Source organism: Balaenoptera physalus (assembly GCF_965194825.1).
Source record: "Balaenoptera physalus genome assembly, chromosome: 2".
Classification (NCBI taxonomy): domain Eukaryota; kingdom Metazoa; phylum Chordata; class Mammalia; order Artiodactyla; family Balaenopteridae; genus Balaenoptera; species Balaenoptera physalus.
Window position 1 is genome coordinate 163,653,373 of NC_138883.1, and position 16,482 is coordinate 163,669,854.

The 16,482-nt window shown below is 37.0% G+C and overlaps 1 protein-coding gene and 1 long non-coding RNA gene across 3 annotated transcripts in view; one reads left to right on the plus strand and one right to left on the minus strand.

Annotated features, from left to right (window-relative positions):
* LOC309655070 overlaps positions 1-16,482 on the plus strand; it is a 448,619-nt gene that overhangs the window by 187,481 nt on the left and 244,656 nt on the right. The gene's annotated exons all lie outside the window — the stretch shown is intronic.
* Positions 1-16,482, minus strand: part of CCDC7 (coiled-coil domain containing 7) — a 326,200-nt gene that overhangs the window by 139,884 nt on the left and 169,834 nt on the right. For both annotated transcript variants that reach the window (XM_082449611.1, XM_082449612.1), the window contains exon 24: positions 9,770-9,865. In XM_082449611.1, coding sequence (XP_082305737.1) covers positions 9,770-9,865 — 96 coding nt within the window. The remainder of the gene's footprint in view (positions 1-9,769; positions 9,866-16,482) is intronic.

Consider the following 16,482-nt stretch of genomic DNA (forward strand, 5'->3'; position numbering starts at 1 on the left):
TTCACTAGTAGTCAGAGTGATGTAAAAATGGTAATTGGGTACTTACTCCTGGATCATTGGGTTAAGGTCTTTCCCAAAGACATCTGTGGGTCTTGTTATCCAACAATGGGTCTCAAGGAGGAGACTGACAGACTCTCTATCAGATACCTGTGACTAGATAATGGCCACTGGGGGCACAACAGAGTCCACATACTGACAACTCCTATGACCAATATAAATAATATTCCTTCCAACCCTCCCAGTGAATCTTGACATGAAATCAGAGTGCATCTCTCTACTTTTATCCAAACCTCTTAACTTTAAAAATAAACAAGACTATGAGTTAGGCCAAGGTCCCTATGTCCTCACTGGGAACATGAGGACATTTGCCAAGGTCACAGTTCAATGGGGAGGTGAGGAAGAATTTCATTCCTTGGTCCTTTTGTACCAAGATGAGGGAAAACAATATATATATATATATATATATATATATATATGTATATTTATATAGTCTAAGTGTGCATCCTTAACACCCCATCCTTATCCCCAAGCCATGATCATAAATACTACAACTGAGGCCATTTCAGTGGCTCTGGTAGTCTGTTAGGTAGTCTGAACCTAACAGTCCACCAGTACCTAGTCCCTTTGACTACCAAAGCAACTCCCTAGAGGATGAAAAGAGACAGCTTCCTCATTACTGAGCTTAATGAAGCAAAAATTCTCCATAAGACTATTTCTCCATTCAGTAGCCCCATCTGGCCTGTGGATTAGGCCTCAGGTGTATGGAGATTCAATTGATTATTAGAGGCTCAATGCAGTCACGCAGCTTGAGCACTAGTGTTACCTGAAATTATGACAGCCATAGAGGCTGTGGCCCAAGCTGAGGCAAGTACAAAGCAACTGACATTACAAATGTCTCTTGCAGCATCCCTGTCCACAGGGATGATCAGGATCGGTCTGCCATACGTGTAATGGGTTGCAACGCACCTTTAATGTCCTTCCATAAGGCCATGACCTGGAAAAAGTCCCACTCCCACATGGAGCCCTAGCCTCCCCCTATATTAACAATAACCTCCACTAGGCCTAGGCAAGGGAATTACCCAACAAACACAGAAAGCATGTGGACTTACATGTGACAGTTAAGTCTGGGCCATTAATACAGAAAAAGTACCAGGACCTGGTGCCCAAGTGAAATCTCTGGGAGTAAACTGAGAAGAGGCAGTATGTCTCATTCCATAGGAAACAACTGCCAAGCTTTAGTTCCTCTAAGCCCCCACAAACACAAAGGAGGCGCAAGGATTGGTGGAACTTTTCAGCTACTAGTACTTTGACATTCACCATGTGGTCATCTTGATGGCATTTGTCTATTAGGATACCATTTTTGGTCTCTACCTTTGAGTAGGACATGGCAACAGGATGTCCTAGAGGCCCTCCAACAGGTTTCTGACTCTGTCCATCCCCTTGGCCCCTCTGATACACATTTGTGTTTGGGTTACAGATCTCAGCAACCTCTCAGTTTGCTGATTAGAGCCTATGGCAGAAGGACACTGCCAGAGGCCAGAGGCGCCCATTAGGCTTTTGGTACCATAGTCACCTGGAGTCAGATGAAAGGTACAAACCCTTTAAGCGACTACTATTGGCCTGTTATAAGGCCTTGGTGAATATTCAGTATATGACCCATGGCCATGAAATAGTCTTATGACTAGAAATACCAACCAAAAGTTATGAATAGTTTGGCTTTTATTCTCTAGTTATCTTGGGGTATTCACACTTTAAGTCTAAGTGTAAAACTGCTATAAAATATATGCTTAAATACTGATTCATGAACCAAAGAAAAATATCTTCTGATCACTTTAATTTAAAATAATTTAGGAAGTGACATCAGCAAAATGGCAGGCTAAGAGATGGCAGTCCCGTAGCCCACGGAAACACTGATTTAACAATTCATGGATGAAATACATTTATGAGAGCTTCAGAGTCCACTCAAGAAGTTCCAGCATGCTGGTGGAACATAACATCCTAGATAGCTGCATTTAAAAGGGTAAGAAGAACAGTTTTGCTTTACCTATGTCACCCCTCCACCAAGTCAGCACAGCTCAACACAGGGAGAGATTCCCTCACCCACAATTTTTCCCATGGAAGAAAGAGAGAGGGAAGTGAGTATAAGGCTCTCAAAGCCTTTCAGGGTGCTGCCTGAGAGGCCCACTTCTATCTCACCTTAATTAGAACACTGAAGGAATCAACATAGCTGGATTGTCTGTGGGCAGCTAGAAAAAAGACCTCAAATAAAAAACCTAACTTTACACCTCAAGGAACCAGAAAGAGAAAAATAAACTAAACTCAAAGTGATCAGAAGGAAGGAAATAATAAAGGTTAGAGCAGGAATAAATGAAACAGAAAACAGAAAATTTTTCTAAAATTTTAGCCCATTCATGAATGGGTTAATCCCATTCATGAGGGCTCCATCCTCATGACCTAAGCACCTCCCCACTCCTAATACAATTACATTGGACATTAGGACTTTAACACATGAATTATGGGGGGGACACAAACATTCACCGATAGAAACTTCCAAATTCATTTTATGAGGCCAGCATTACCTAGATACCAAAGCCAAACAAAGACTCCACAAGAAAATGACAAGCCAATATCCCTGATGAACTCAGATGCAAAAATTCTCAACAAACTACTAGCAAACAATTCAATAGCACATTAAAAAGATCATACACCATGACCAAATGGTATTTACTCTACTCAGGTAACGATGGTCCAACATCAATCTATGTGACACATACACCACATTACAGAGCAAGGGATAAATACTACATGATCATCTCAACAGGTGCAGAAAAAAAATCTGAAAATATTCAATACTTTTTCATGATAAAAACTCCCATAAATTAGGGATAAAAGGAATTTACCTCAACCCAATAAAGGTTGTATGTAGAAAATCCTGAAGACTCCACCAAAAAGCTGTTTGAACTAATAAATGAATTCAGTAAAGGTGCAACATACAAAATCAATATAAAAAAATAAAAAATCAATTGCATTTCTATACACTAACAACAAACTATGAGAAAGCGAAATTAAGAAAATAATCCCATTTACAATGACATCAAAAAGAAAAAAATAAATTTGACAAAGGAGATGAAGTATTCATACACTGAAACTATAAAATATTGATGACAGAAATTAAAGAAGACAAAAATAATGGAAAGATATTCCACGCTCGTGAACTGGAAGAGTTAATATTTTTAAAATGTCCACACCACCCAAAGCAAGCTATGGATTAAACGCAATCCTTATTAAATTTCCAATGGCATTTTCCACAGAAATAGAACAAAAAAATCCTAAAATTTGTATGGAATCACAAAAGATCCTTTATAGTCAAAGCAATCTTGAGAAAAAAGTACAAAGGTGGAGGCATCATACTTCCTGATTTCAAACTACAGCTGACCCTTGAACAACATGGGGGTTAGGGGCACTGACCTCCCTTCCCACCTACACAGTAGAAAATCCACACAGAATTTTACAGTTGGCCCTCTATATCCATGGCTCTGCATCCACAGATTCAACCAACCACAGATTATATAGTACTGTAGCATGTATTTACTGAAAAAACTGTGTATAAGTAGACTCATGCAGTTCAAATCTGTGTTGTTCAAGGGTCAGTTGTGTATTACAAAGCTATTGTAATCAAAACAGTATGGTATTGCCATAAAAATGGACATATAAATCAATGGAAGAGAACAGAGATTCCAGAAATAAACCTACACATATATGGTCAATTAATTTATGACCAATCAGCCAAGAATACACAGTGAGGAAAGGACAGTCTATTCAATAAATGATGTTGGGAAAACTGGACAGCTACATGCAAAAGAATGAAACTGGACCACTATCTTACACACATAAATCAATGCAAAATCAACTAAAGACTTGAATGTAAGACTAGAAACCATAACACTCCTAGAAGAAAACATAGGCGGTAAGCTCCCTGACATCATCAGTCTTGGTGAAGACTTTTTGGATTTGACACCAAAAGCAAAGGCAACAGAAGCAAAAATAAACAAGTGAGACTGCATCAAACTAAAAAGCTTCTGCACGGCAAAGGAAAACATCAACAAAATGAAAGGCAACCTACAGAATGGGAGAAAATATTTGCAAATCGTGTATCTGACAAAGGGTTAATACCCAAAATAAAGAAATAACTCATACAACTCAAAAGCAGAAAAAAAATCTGATTAAGAAATGGACAGAGGATTTGAAAGGACATGTTTCATTACAGGTGGCCTACAGGTACATGAAAAGGTTCTCAACATTATTAATCATCAGGAAAATGCAAATCAAAACCACAATGAGATACCACCCCACCCATACCTGTTAGAATGGCTATTATCAAAAAGATAAGAAATACGTGTTGGTGAGAATGTGGAGAAAAGGGAGCCATTGCGCACTGTTGGTGGGAAGGTAATTTGGTGCAGTCACTGTGGAAAACACTATGGGAGGTTCCTCAAAAAACTAAAAATAGAACTACCTTACAATCCAGTAATTCCACGTCTGGGTATTTTTCTAAAGGAAATGAAAACACTAACTTGAAAAGATATCTAAACCCCTATGTTCACTGCAGCATTATTTATAATAATAATATAATAGCCAAAACATGGAAACAACCTAAGTGTCCATGGACAGATGAATGGATAAAGAAAATGTAGTATACATATATACAAAGGAATATTATTCAGCCATAAAAAAGAAGGAAATCTTGCCATTTGGGACAACATGGATGCATTTTGAGGGTCCTATACTAAGTGAAGTAAGTAGGTGAAAGAAAAATACTGTATGATCTCAATTATATGTGGAATTAAAACAAAAACAAAACCAATATCAAAACTCATAGAACAGATTGGTGGTTGCCAAAAGCAGGGGGTAGAGGGTAGGTGAATGGGTGAAGGTGGTCAAAAGGTACAAACTCGCAGTTATAAAATAAATAAGTACTGGAGATAAAATGTACAGCATGGTGACTACAGTTAATAATACTGCATTGCATATTTGAAAGTTCCTAAGAGAGTAGATCTTAAAAATTCTCATCACAAGAATAAAATTTTAACTATATGTGGTGATAGATGATAACTAAACTTACTGTTGTGAAATTTTTTGTAATATATACATATCTCGAGTCAGTATGTTGTACATCTGAAACTAATGTTATGTGTCAATTATGTATCAACAGAAAAATTAAATTACAAAGGATAAGAAAAGGAACTAAAACTGAAACTAAATTTAAAGAACTGAATCTACTGAAGGAAATAAGAAAGCACTAATGCAAGTAAATCATCAATATAGTATTTGATGTACACCCTCACTCCTGGGCAAAAGAGTAGAGGGGTGAACTGTAAACAAATCACAAAATCTTTTTCCTCTTTTTCAACTGTAAGTTAAGATGTTTATTGGAGAATTTATTTTTTTAATTTATTTTATTGAAGTACAGTTGATTTACAATGTTGTGTTAATTTCTGCTGTACAGCAAATTGACTCAGTTATATATATATATATATATCTCATATTCTTTTCCATTATGGTTTATCACAGGATATTGAATATAGTTCCCTGTGCTATACAGTAGGGCCTCGTTGTTTATCCATCCTATATATAATAGTTTGCATCTGCTAATCCCAAACTCCCAGTCCATCCCACCCCCACCCTCCACTCCCTTGGCAACCACAAATCTGTTCTCTATGTTTGCAAATCACAGAATCCTTTTAGTAGATTTGTTTTTCTAGGGTTCTACATTCTGAAATAATTTTAGAAGCATTATAAGATAGAGAAAATGAGTAAATGTACTGATGTTGATCAGAGTCAGATTCACACTGTGGAAGGAAGGATATACACACTGGAAATAGAGAAAGATAAGAACAAGTCCTGAGGGGAGAGAATGAAATTGAAAGTGTCTTTGAGAAACCATGATTTCTAAATATGCCTGTGAATATGCAGATACACATATATGTGCACATGTTTATGTATGTAAGCATATGTGAGGATGACTATATGGATATGTATATCCATATATGTATATCATGTGTACCTGTATGTGGACATGCATATGTGTTTACACTGAGGCACTGACAACATGCCAAAATCTTCTGCGTGATCTGTCAGGCCCAACCTTAGACAATTACAAAGGCTTGATCTGGCAGCTGTCATGGGGGAAATCTTCATACTCCACACTAGACTCTGAGACACAGCCAGTGCACTGCAGACATTGGAAATAGTGCAGTCATGGACTAAGGCCATATGTGCATTCTTAGTCTGAGTGCCTCAATTCTGAAGCATTCTTATGTGGGGAGGACTCAGCTGAGACCCTGTACATAGACCACCTTTTCATTGGACCTTGTAGACATTTTTATTATCTCTGACTCTGTTTTCAGTACTTTTGCACTCCTCCTAGACCTCCCACTTCTACCTCCTCTCAGATCTACAGAACAGCAAGAACCTTTTGTTTGGAGCTCCTTTGGTTGTGAGATGATCTTCCCCCACCCAAGCCCTGTCAGCACTGATGTATCTGATCCTCATCCAATGATGTTCTGTGGGGGAAAATGGAATATTGGTGTGGCTGGGAACCTTTCCTGTTTAGACTCTTATACTATTACAGTAAGTGAATAAATGCTTAAATTTACTTTCAATTTACTTGCTGTCTTACTTGACCAACTCAAAAACTGGCAGCTCTCTCCCTGACAAGTTAGCACAGTGAGCAATGTGGTCAATGAAGCACAACTCGTTTCTGGAAGGGGCACTAGTGAGTCCTCAGGGCTCTCTAAGGGCACACTACTGACTCATTTGTTAGAGTCTGAGGTTCCCACAGGGCACATGACCATTCAGGCCAATGTGTCTCAGGAACTGCTGACAGATTGTGTGACATGCTTTAGGAGAGAGCTATTTTAATAGTCCTGCTTTGCTGGCCAAGATGCCCAGTGGGTGGGTCAAATTAAATATCAAACAGAGGGATTTTGACAAAACTGGGGAAGCAATTCCTTGGCTACTTACAGTTTCATCAATAATGGGATCAAAAGTTGTTGGTGACCCTGCATGCTGAGTTGCACTCAATGACTACTGTTAGATCTAATGCTCCTGGAACTTATGTTCAGCTTTTGCTATAGTGGTTACTGCGATTCGTGATTTAATGAAAAGGAATGTAGAGTGCTGAGGATCACTTTACCCAGTGACCTGAAGAGACCTTATAGACGTGGGTCGTTCATCTTCACATTTAAAGGAGTATCTTGTTAAAGAAGTAATCATGTAACCTTGCCAGGTTGCTAATACAGAAACATTTCTTGGAGAGCCTTGACAATGGCCACATTGCACAAGGAGGTGGCATAAAGGAGTATGAAAAAATACAGACATCCAAGAATCTCTCCTTCCTCAGCTGGGTACTGTTTTGGATCCGACAGATGTCTCATCCTTGCCTTTGTAAAACACGTTTTAACTATACTTGAAAAGGCAATAGTGACTCCATGAGCCACACTGGTGGTGCCTAAGATATACAATGAGGGAATGAGGACAGCAGATGATGAGATTTTTTTTTTTTTTAACCAGATTCAGGTTCCTAGGTTCATTTGTGCCACTATTGCTGGACATCAAGCTCAATAAACATCCTAATAAGGTCAGGGCAATTGGTCTACGACACAATCTGGACCTTAACTGACAAATTTCTGGACAAGTAATAGTGAATAATGCCAAGATAGCAATGACTGACCAGAAGAGAGAATGATGTAAAAATGGTAGTCTAGTAACCACCCCGGACCATCTGGGCAAAGGCCTTAAAGAGATCAAAGGGTGTGTTATCCCCAAAACAGGGTCTCAAAGGAGTAGATTGATGGGCTATTTACCAAGGACCCAAAGGCCAGGTAGTGGGATAAGGGAGGCCCAACAGGCCACTACTGTGGCCTATGACTAACACAGGTGCTATGTTTCTGCTTTTCGCAGTGATCCTTGCCATGAATCAAAATGCTCTGCCAACTTTTACCAAGACTTTATGGCTTTCAAAATAAACAAGACTATGGGTTAGGCCGGGCCCCATATATCCAGTGGGAATGTGAGGACTTATGATAAAGTTAGAGTTCAATGGAGATGTGCAGAATTGCATTCCCAAGCCTGTGGGACATGGGTGCATAGGTGACTGTGATCACCACAACCCCTGACACCAGGATGAGGAGGAAACTGATAATGCTGAGGTGGTACTCCATGGCCGCCACCAACGGGAAACTTACCCAGACCCCACAACAGTGTACCCACTCAGGCCACCTCAAAATTCCATTGTTATGGCCCCCACTGTTGAATGAATTATTGGTATAGAAGTATTGTTTACATGAACCCCTACTTGCATTCACCCCTAAACCCTGATAGAAATTACCACTTTAGCAAGATAAGTGGAAGACTGTGAAACTACTCAACTACCAGAATCTAGTACTTTGTTCCTCAAAAACAAATGCCTGAAGAAGAAAAGTAAATAACTGTCCTTACTGATGAGCTTAATGAAGCAGAAATTCTCCCTGAGACTGTTTCTTCATTCAGTAGCTCATTGGACCTGGGCATATGTCCCTGTGTGTGTAGAGACCCCAGTGATAATTGGCAGCTCAGTGATGTAGTCCCCAGGCACTAGTTGTATCTGATATTGTGACTGTCATGGAAGCTACTGTCTATAGTGAGAGAATTTGGTATTCTGTAAGAGACAGTGCAAATACCCTATGCAGTATCTCTTTCCACATGGATGATTAGGATCAGTTTGTCATATGGGGAATAGATTGCAATGCCTCACTAATGTCCTTCCATAAAGCTACATAAATTCTCCAACCATCTTTCATCAAAGTCATGACCTAGAAATGTCCTACACCCAGAGGGAGCGCTAGCCTTCCAGTCTATTGATGACATCATCCAAATAGGCCCATACAAGGGCACCACTTAACAAGGACTAGACGTCCTATATACCAATATGTAGCAACATGGCTGGACCATTATTACAGATAAGACATAGTTACCCAGTACCTAACTGAAATCCCTGGGCAAAATCTGTGAGGGGCACAACATCTCATTCCAAAGGAGAAGACTGCCAAGCTCTGAAACACTCTACTTGAACAACTGAAAATGAGGCCCAGCTACTGGTAGGACTATTTGGTTACTTGCACTCTCATAGTCCCCATGTGTGGTTCTTGATGGCATCCATTACATCCATTACATCCATTACTATTAGATTACTTCAAAGGCCACTCTTTTCAGTGGGGCCACAACCAAGAGGACGCACTTGAGGCCCTACACCAGGCCTCTCAGGCTATCCTTCCCTTGGGGCCCTCTGATCCTCATTTGCTGTTTGAGTTACAGCTCTCAGCAACATCTCTGTTCACCAAGTACAGTCTGTGGCAGAAGGCTACTACCACAGGTCACAGACAGACACCCTTTGGAGTTTTGGACCTATAATCTGCCAGTCTGCTGAAAGGTATGCATCCTTTGTGAGAAAATTATTGGCCTATGATTGAGCCTTGGTGTCTGAGTATATGACCTATGGCTGTGAAATAATATTACAACCAGAAATACCAATGAAAGTTATGAATACTTTGACTTTTGCTCTCTAATTTTCTTAGGGTATTTACAACTAACGTCAAAGAAACTATAAATGTTGCATAAAATATAATCTCAGATGCATATTCATGAACCAAAGAAAAATATCTTCTACTGAGTTTAATTAAAATAAATTAAAGTTATCTGTAATTATTATACTTATTAAGGTATATTTTACCTTTGAATGTTCTTTGTGTATTTACTTGCATTTTTGTTTTTGATATTGAGTCTTGATCCTCATAGAGAAGATTTCCATCTGGTACTTCAAACTGAGCTACATAAAGAGAAGCAGATAATCAAATAAATAGAAAAACAGATCTATTGTGAACCCCTAACTTTCAAATTTATAACAAATGTACAGCATAAATTCTCATTTTTATAGAATTATAAGTAGATTACCAAAATGCTAGATCTAATATGAAAAGAGAAGAGTTTTAATGGGTATATATTGAAACTGTCTCATTATTTCATTAATAATCCGAGGCATCACATGTGCTTTCTATCATTCTCTATATTTCCTATGTAGGACTTTTATACTTAAGTTAAAACTTAATTATAGGATAAAATATCAGGAAGATGGAGGACTAGGAAGTTCTAGACCCTCATTACCCCATGGAGACACTAAGTTAATAACAATATACAGACCAAAATACCATTATGAGAACTCTAGAAACCAGTTAAGAAGCTGCATCACCCAAGTGAATTACTGACCAAGAAAAACTGTACCAAAAAGGGTAGGAAGGGTCATGGCATTTTGCCCAGCTTAGTTAGCCCCACCACCTCCCTGGCACAGTGTGCCACAGTGTGCCACAGTCACAAGGAAGTGTCGCAATTTCCAGATCCTCCATTGGGATGAAAAGAGTGAAACTTGCATCCAACTTTCTGGAATGTCTAGGCACTGCCTGAGTCACTGGTTGCTGTCTTGCCTGATCTGGAAAGCTGATGGGGACAGTTCCATAGTTAGATACCAGGTTGGAGGCTGTTGAAAACAAAGGCAAGTGCCGTCACACATTAGAGCTGCAGGGGTTATGAAGTTCTGCAAATGATGGAGGAGCAAGAGATTACAGGTGGAGGAATACGATAGAAACCAAAACAAAAAGCTCCTGAGAAGAAACAGGAGAGAGCCTCTTAGGGAAATTAGGAGAGTTAAAAAAAGTCATATATACTAGAATAAAAGAGTACAAACAAGCCCGGAGAAGATACAAACCCAGAGAAGGTTTGAGAAGTATCAGAACCTCCATGTCAGGCTGATTAGTCAAGGTGTTCCCCTGTATCTGAAAAGACAGAGAGATAGCTATGTTTTCAAATTCCCAAATCTCAACAAAATATGACAAAGCATACAAAGAAACATGGAAACATGTCCCAATCACAGGAATAAAGTTCCAGAAACCAACCCTAAAAAACCACAGGTCTGTGAATTACCTCACAAGGAATTTTAACAACTGTCTTAAAGATTCTCAATGAGCTGAAAGAAATATAAACTAAATGAAATCAGGAAAATGAAGCATGAACAAAATTAGAATATCAACAAAGATATAGAAACTAAAAGAAAAACAACTCTGGTGCTGAGCAATATAATAACTGAATTGAAAAATTCACTAAAGGGGTTCATCATCAGACTTGATCAGGCAGAAAAAAAAATCAGCAAACTGGGAGGCAGGTCATGTGAAATCATTGTATCTGAGGAGCAAAAAGAAAACAGAATTAAGAAAAGTGTAAGAGAGCATGAAGGATTTATGGGACCCTATCAAGTGGACCAAGGTATGCATTATGAAAGTCCCAGAAGAGAAGAGAGAAAAAAGGGAGCAGAGAGTTTATTTGAAGAAATGACAAAACTTACCAAATTTAAAAAAGAAATGGATATACAAATTCAATAAGCTTTATAAACTCCAAACAGGAAAAACCCAAAGAGACCAACACCGAAACACAATGTAGTCAAACTGTCAGAAGTCAAGGAAAAAGAGAAAAATCTTAAAAGAGGCAAGAGAAATACAATTTGTTATGTGCAAGGGAGCCTCTATAAGATTATAAATGAACTTCTCAGAAACCTTGCAGGTCATAAGACAGTGGGATGATACTTTCAGAGTGCCAAAAGAAAAAAACTGTCAACCAAGCATATGATATTTGGCAAAACTGTCCTTCAAAACAGAAGGGGAAATTAAGACTTTCACAGATAAACAAAAGCTGATGGAGTTCATACCACTAGACCTACTCTACTAGAAATACTAAAGGAAGTCTTTCAAGTTGAAATGAAAGGATATTAGATGGCATCATGAAGCTGTATGATAATATAAAGGTTTTGGTTAAGGTAAATATATGGACAAATGTAGAAACCTATATTACTGAAATTTTGATGCATAACTTCCCTTTTAATTCTTATATAGAATTAGGAGAAAAAGCATAAAATAACTATAAATCTATGTTAATGGGCACACAATATACAAAGATGTAATTTGTGACACCAATAAATAAAGTGAGGAGAAAGAGCTTTAAAGGAATACAGTTTAGTGACTGAAGTATGTATGTGTTTGAAGTTAACTTGTTACCAGTATAAAATAGATTATTGTAACCATAATGAAAACATTTATAGACTATTCATGTTATGGATACATGTTTATATCCCCCAAAATTCATATGTTGAAGCCCTAACCTCCAATGTGATGGTTTTGGAGATGGAGGGAGGGAAGTAATTAAGGTTAAATGACATCATAAGGGTAAGACCCTGATCTGATGTGATTATTGCCCTAATAAAAAGAGACACCAGAGATTTCATTCTCTATCTCTCTCTCTCCATTTGCACACAAAGAAGAGGTCATGTGGGTACACAATAGATGGTGGACACTTATGAGCCAAGAAAAGACATCTCAGAATGAAATCTAACTTACTGGCACCTAGATTTTGGACTTCACCTACAGAACTGTAATAAATAATTTTCTGTTTTTTGTTTTTTAAGTGACCCTGTCTATGGCTTTCAGTTATGGCAGCCTGAGAAGACTAATATACAAACGGAAATAAGAAGAGAATTAAAGCATGTCACTACAAAAAAAAAAATCAATGAAAGACAAAGGAATAAAGTAAAATAGGAAATGAGGAGCAAAAAATAATGAGACATACAGGAAATAATTAACAAAATGTCAAAAGTAAGTCCTTTCCTATCCAATTGTATGCCAACTAATTGGATAACCTAGAGAAATGGATAAATTCTTAGAAACACACAACCTACCAATGTAAGTGGCTTAAACTCCCTGGACACAGAGTAGCTTAACGTGTAAAATATAAGATCCACCTATAATGCTGTCTACAAGAGATTCACTTAGGTCTAAGGACATATATAGACTGAAAGTGAAAGGATGGGAACAGATACTCCATGCAAATGGTAACCAAAAGAGAATAGTGATGGCTATACTATAATATCAGACAGAAGAGACTTTAGTCAAAACCTGTTAAAGAGACAAAGTAAGACATTATATAATAATAAAAAGGTCAATTCTCCAGGAATGTGCAACATTATAAATATAAATATAAACATTATAGTGTTTACATATATAAACATATATTCATCAGACATGAGAACTCCTAAATACATGAAGAAAACATTAACCAGATTGAATGGAAAAATAGACCATAAAACAAAAATTGTAGGAGACTTCAATACCTCATTTTCCATAATGGAAAGAACAAGCAGAAAAAAGATCAATAAGAAAATTAGAGGATTTGAACAACACTATAGTCCAATTGGACATTATAGATATATGCAAAAAAAACTCCACCTAACAACATCAGAATACATTTTTCTCAAGTACACATGGAACATTCTCCAGGATACTGATATTATGCAAAATAACTTTTCTGATCACAATGAAAAGAAACTAGAAATTAATAGTAGCAGAAACACTTGAAAATCCACAAATACATGGGAAATATAAAAATATATTCTCAAAAAAACCAATGGGTCAAAGTAGAAATTGCGAGAGAAATTAGAAATTATCTTGAGACAAATGAAAATGAAAACACAACATAACAAAATATATGCAATGCAATGAAAGCAGTGCTAAGAGGGAAATTTATAGCTATGAATGCTTACATTAAAAGAAGAAAGATCTCAAATAAACAACCTAACTTTACAACTCAAGGAGCTAGAAAAAGAAGATAAAACTATATCCAAAGCTAGCAGAAGGAAGGAAATAATAAAGATTAGAGTAGAGGTAAGTGAAACAGAGAAGAGAAAAACAATAAAGAAAGTGAATAAAACCAGGAGTTGGTTTTTTGAAAAGACCAATGAAACTGAAAACATTTAGTTAGATTAGCTAAGAAAAAGGGAAAAGACTCAACTAATTAAATAAGAAATGAAAGAAGAGGCATTACAATCAATGCCACAGGAATAAAAATTATTATAAGAGAACATTATGAACAACTGTATGCCAACTAACTGAAATACCTAGAAAAAAATGGATGAATTCTAAGAAACACAACCTACTAACTGAATCATGAATAAACAGAATATCTGAAAGAACTGTAACTACTAGATTAAATCAGTAATCAAAAACCTCCTGACAGGTAGAAACCCAGGACCAGACAGCCTCACTGCAGAATGCTACCAAACATTAACAACAACAACAACAAAATTAACACTAGTCCTCATCAAACTCATCCAAAAAAATGAATAGGAAAACTTTTAAACTCATTCTATGAAGCCAGTATTAACCTGATACCAAAGTCAGACAAAGGGATTATATGAAAGGAAAATCACAGGCCAGTATCCCTGATGAACACAGATGCAAAACTCAACAATATATTAGCAAACAGAATTCAAGAGCTCATTAAAAGGATTAAATACCACATCCAAGTGGGATTTATTCCTGGAATGCAAGGTTGATTTATTAATATATGAAAATCAATTAATGTGACACATCACATTAATAGCATGAAGGAAAAAAAAAACCCACACATGACCATCTCAACTGATACAGAAAAAGCATTTAACAAAATTAAACATCCTTTTATGATTAAACAAAACATTCAACAAACTAAGATTAAAAGAAAAATACCCACATATAATAAAGACTATATATGCAAAGTCCACACCTAACATTATACTCAATGGTGAAAAACTAAAAACTTCCTTTGAGATCAAAAATAAGGCAAGGATGCCCACTCTCACCAATTCTGTTCAATATAGTACTAGAAATCCTAACAACAGCAATTGGGCAAAAAAAGAAATACAAGATATAAAAATTAGAAAGGAAGAAGTAAAATTATCTGTTCATAGATAAAATGTCCTTATACATAGAAAACCCTAAAGATTCACACATGCATACACGCACAAAAAAAACCCATGAGAATTAATAAATGAATTCAGCAAAGTTTCAGCATACAAAATCCACATGTAAAAATCAGTTACATTTTTATAAACTATTAATGTACAATATGAAAAGTAAACTATGAAAACAATTCATCAAAAATAATAAAATATGTAGGAATAAGCTTAACCAAGGAGGCAAGAGGCATGTACACTGAAAACTATAAAACACTGCTAAATAAACCTACCTAAGGAGGCAAAAGACCTGTGCACACAAAACTATAAAGTACTGATGAAAGAAATCAAAGACGATACAGATGGAGAGATATACCATGTTCTTGGATTAGAAGAATCAATAATGTGAAAATGACTATACTACACAAAGCAATCTACAGATTCAATGCAATCCCTATCAAATTACCAATGGCATTTTTCACAGAACTACAACAAAATTTTTGCAATTTGTATGGAAACACAAAAGACCCCAAATAGCCAAAGCAATCTTGAGAAAGAAAAACAGACCCAGAAAAAAAAGAAACAGTAAAAAAATAAAAATAAAATAAAACGGAGCCAGAGAAATCAGGCTCCCTGTCTTCAGACTATACTACAAAGCCACCGTAATCAAGACAGCATGGTACTGGCACAGAAACATAAATATAGATCAATGGAATAGGATAGAAAGCCCAGAGATAAACCCACGCACCTGTGGTCACCTAACCTATGACAAAGGAGGCAAGAATATACAATGGAGAAAAGACAGCCTCTTCAATAAGTCGTGCCGGGAAAACAGACAGCTACATGTGAAAGAATGAAAGTAGAACACTCCCTAACACCATAACACAAAAATAAACTCAAAATGGATTAAAGACCTAAATGTAAGGCCATACACTATAAAACTCTTAGAGGAAAACATAGGCAGAACACTCTTTGACGTAAATCACAGTGAGATCTTTTTTGACCCACCTCCTAGAGAAATGGAAATAAAAACAAAGATAAACAAATGGGACCTAATTAAACTTAAAACCTTTGCACAGCAAAGGAATTCATAAACAAGATGAAAAGACAACACTCAGAATGGGAAAAAATATTTGTAAACAAAGCAACTGACAAAGAATTAATCTCCAAAATATACAAACAGCTTATGCAGCTCAATATCAAAAAAACGACCCAATCAAATAATGGAGACCTAAATAGACATTTCTCCAAAGAAGACATACAGATGGCCAACAAACAAATGAAAAGATGCTCAAAATCACTAATTATTAGAGAAATGCAAATCAAAACTAAAATGAGGTATCACCTCACATTGGTCAGAATGGCCATCATCAAAAAATCTACGAACAATAAATGCTGGAGAGGGTGTGGAGAAAAGGGAACCCTCTTGCATTGCTGGTGGGAATGTAAATTGATACAGCCATGATGGAGAACAGTATGGAGGTTCCTTAAAAGTCTAAAAATATAACTACCATATGACCCAGCAATCCCACTACTGGGCATATACCCAGAGAAAAACATAATTCAAAAAGCTATATGGCCCATCCAATCACAATGGCTACCTGATTGGCTTACCTATATCCAGTTAAGACGACATT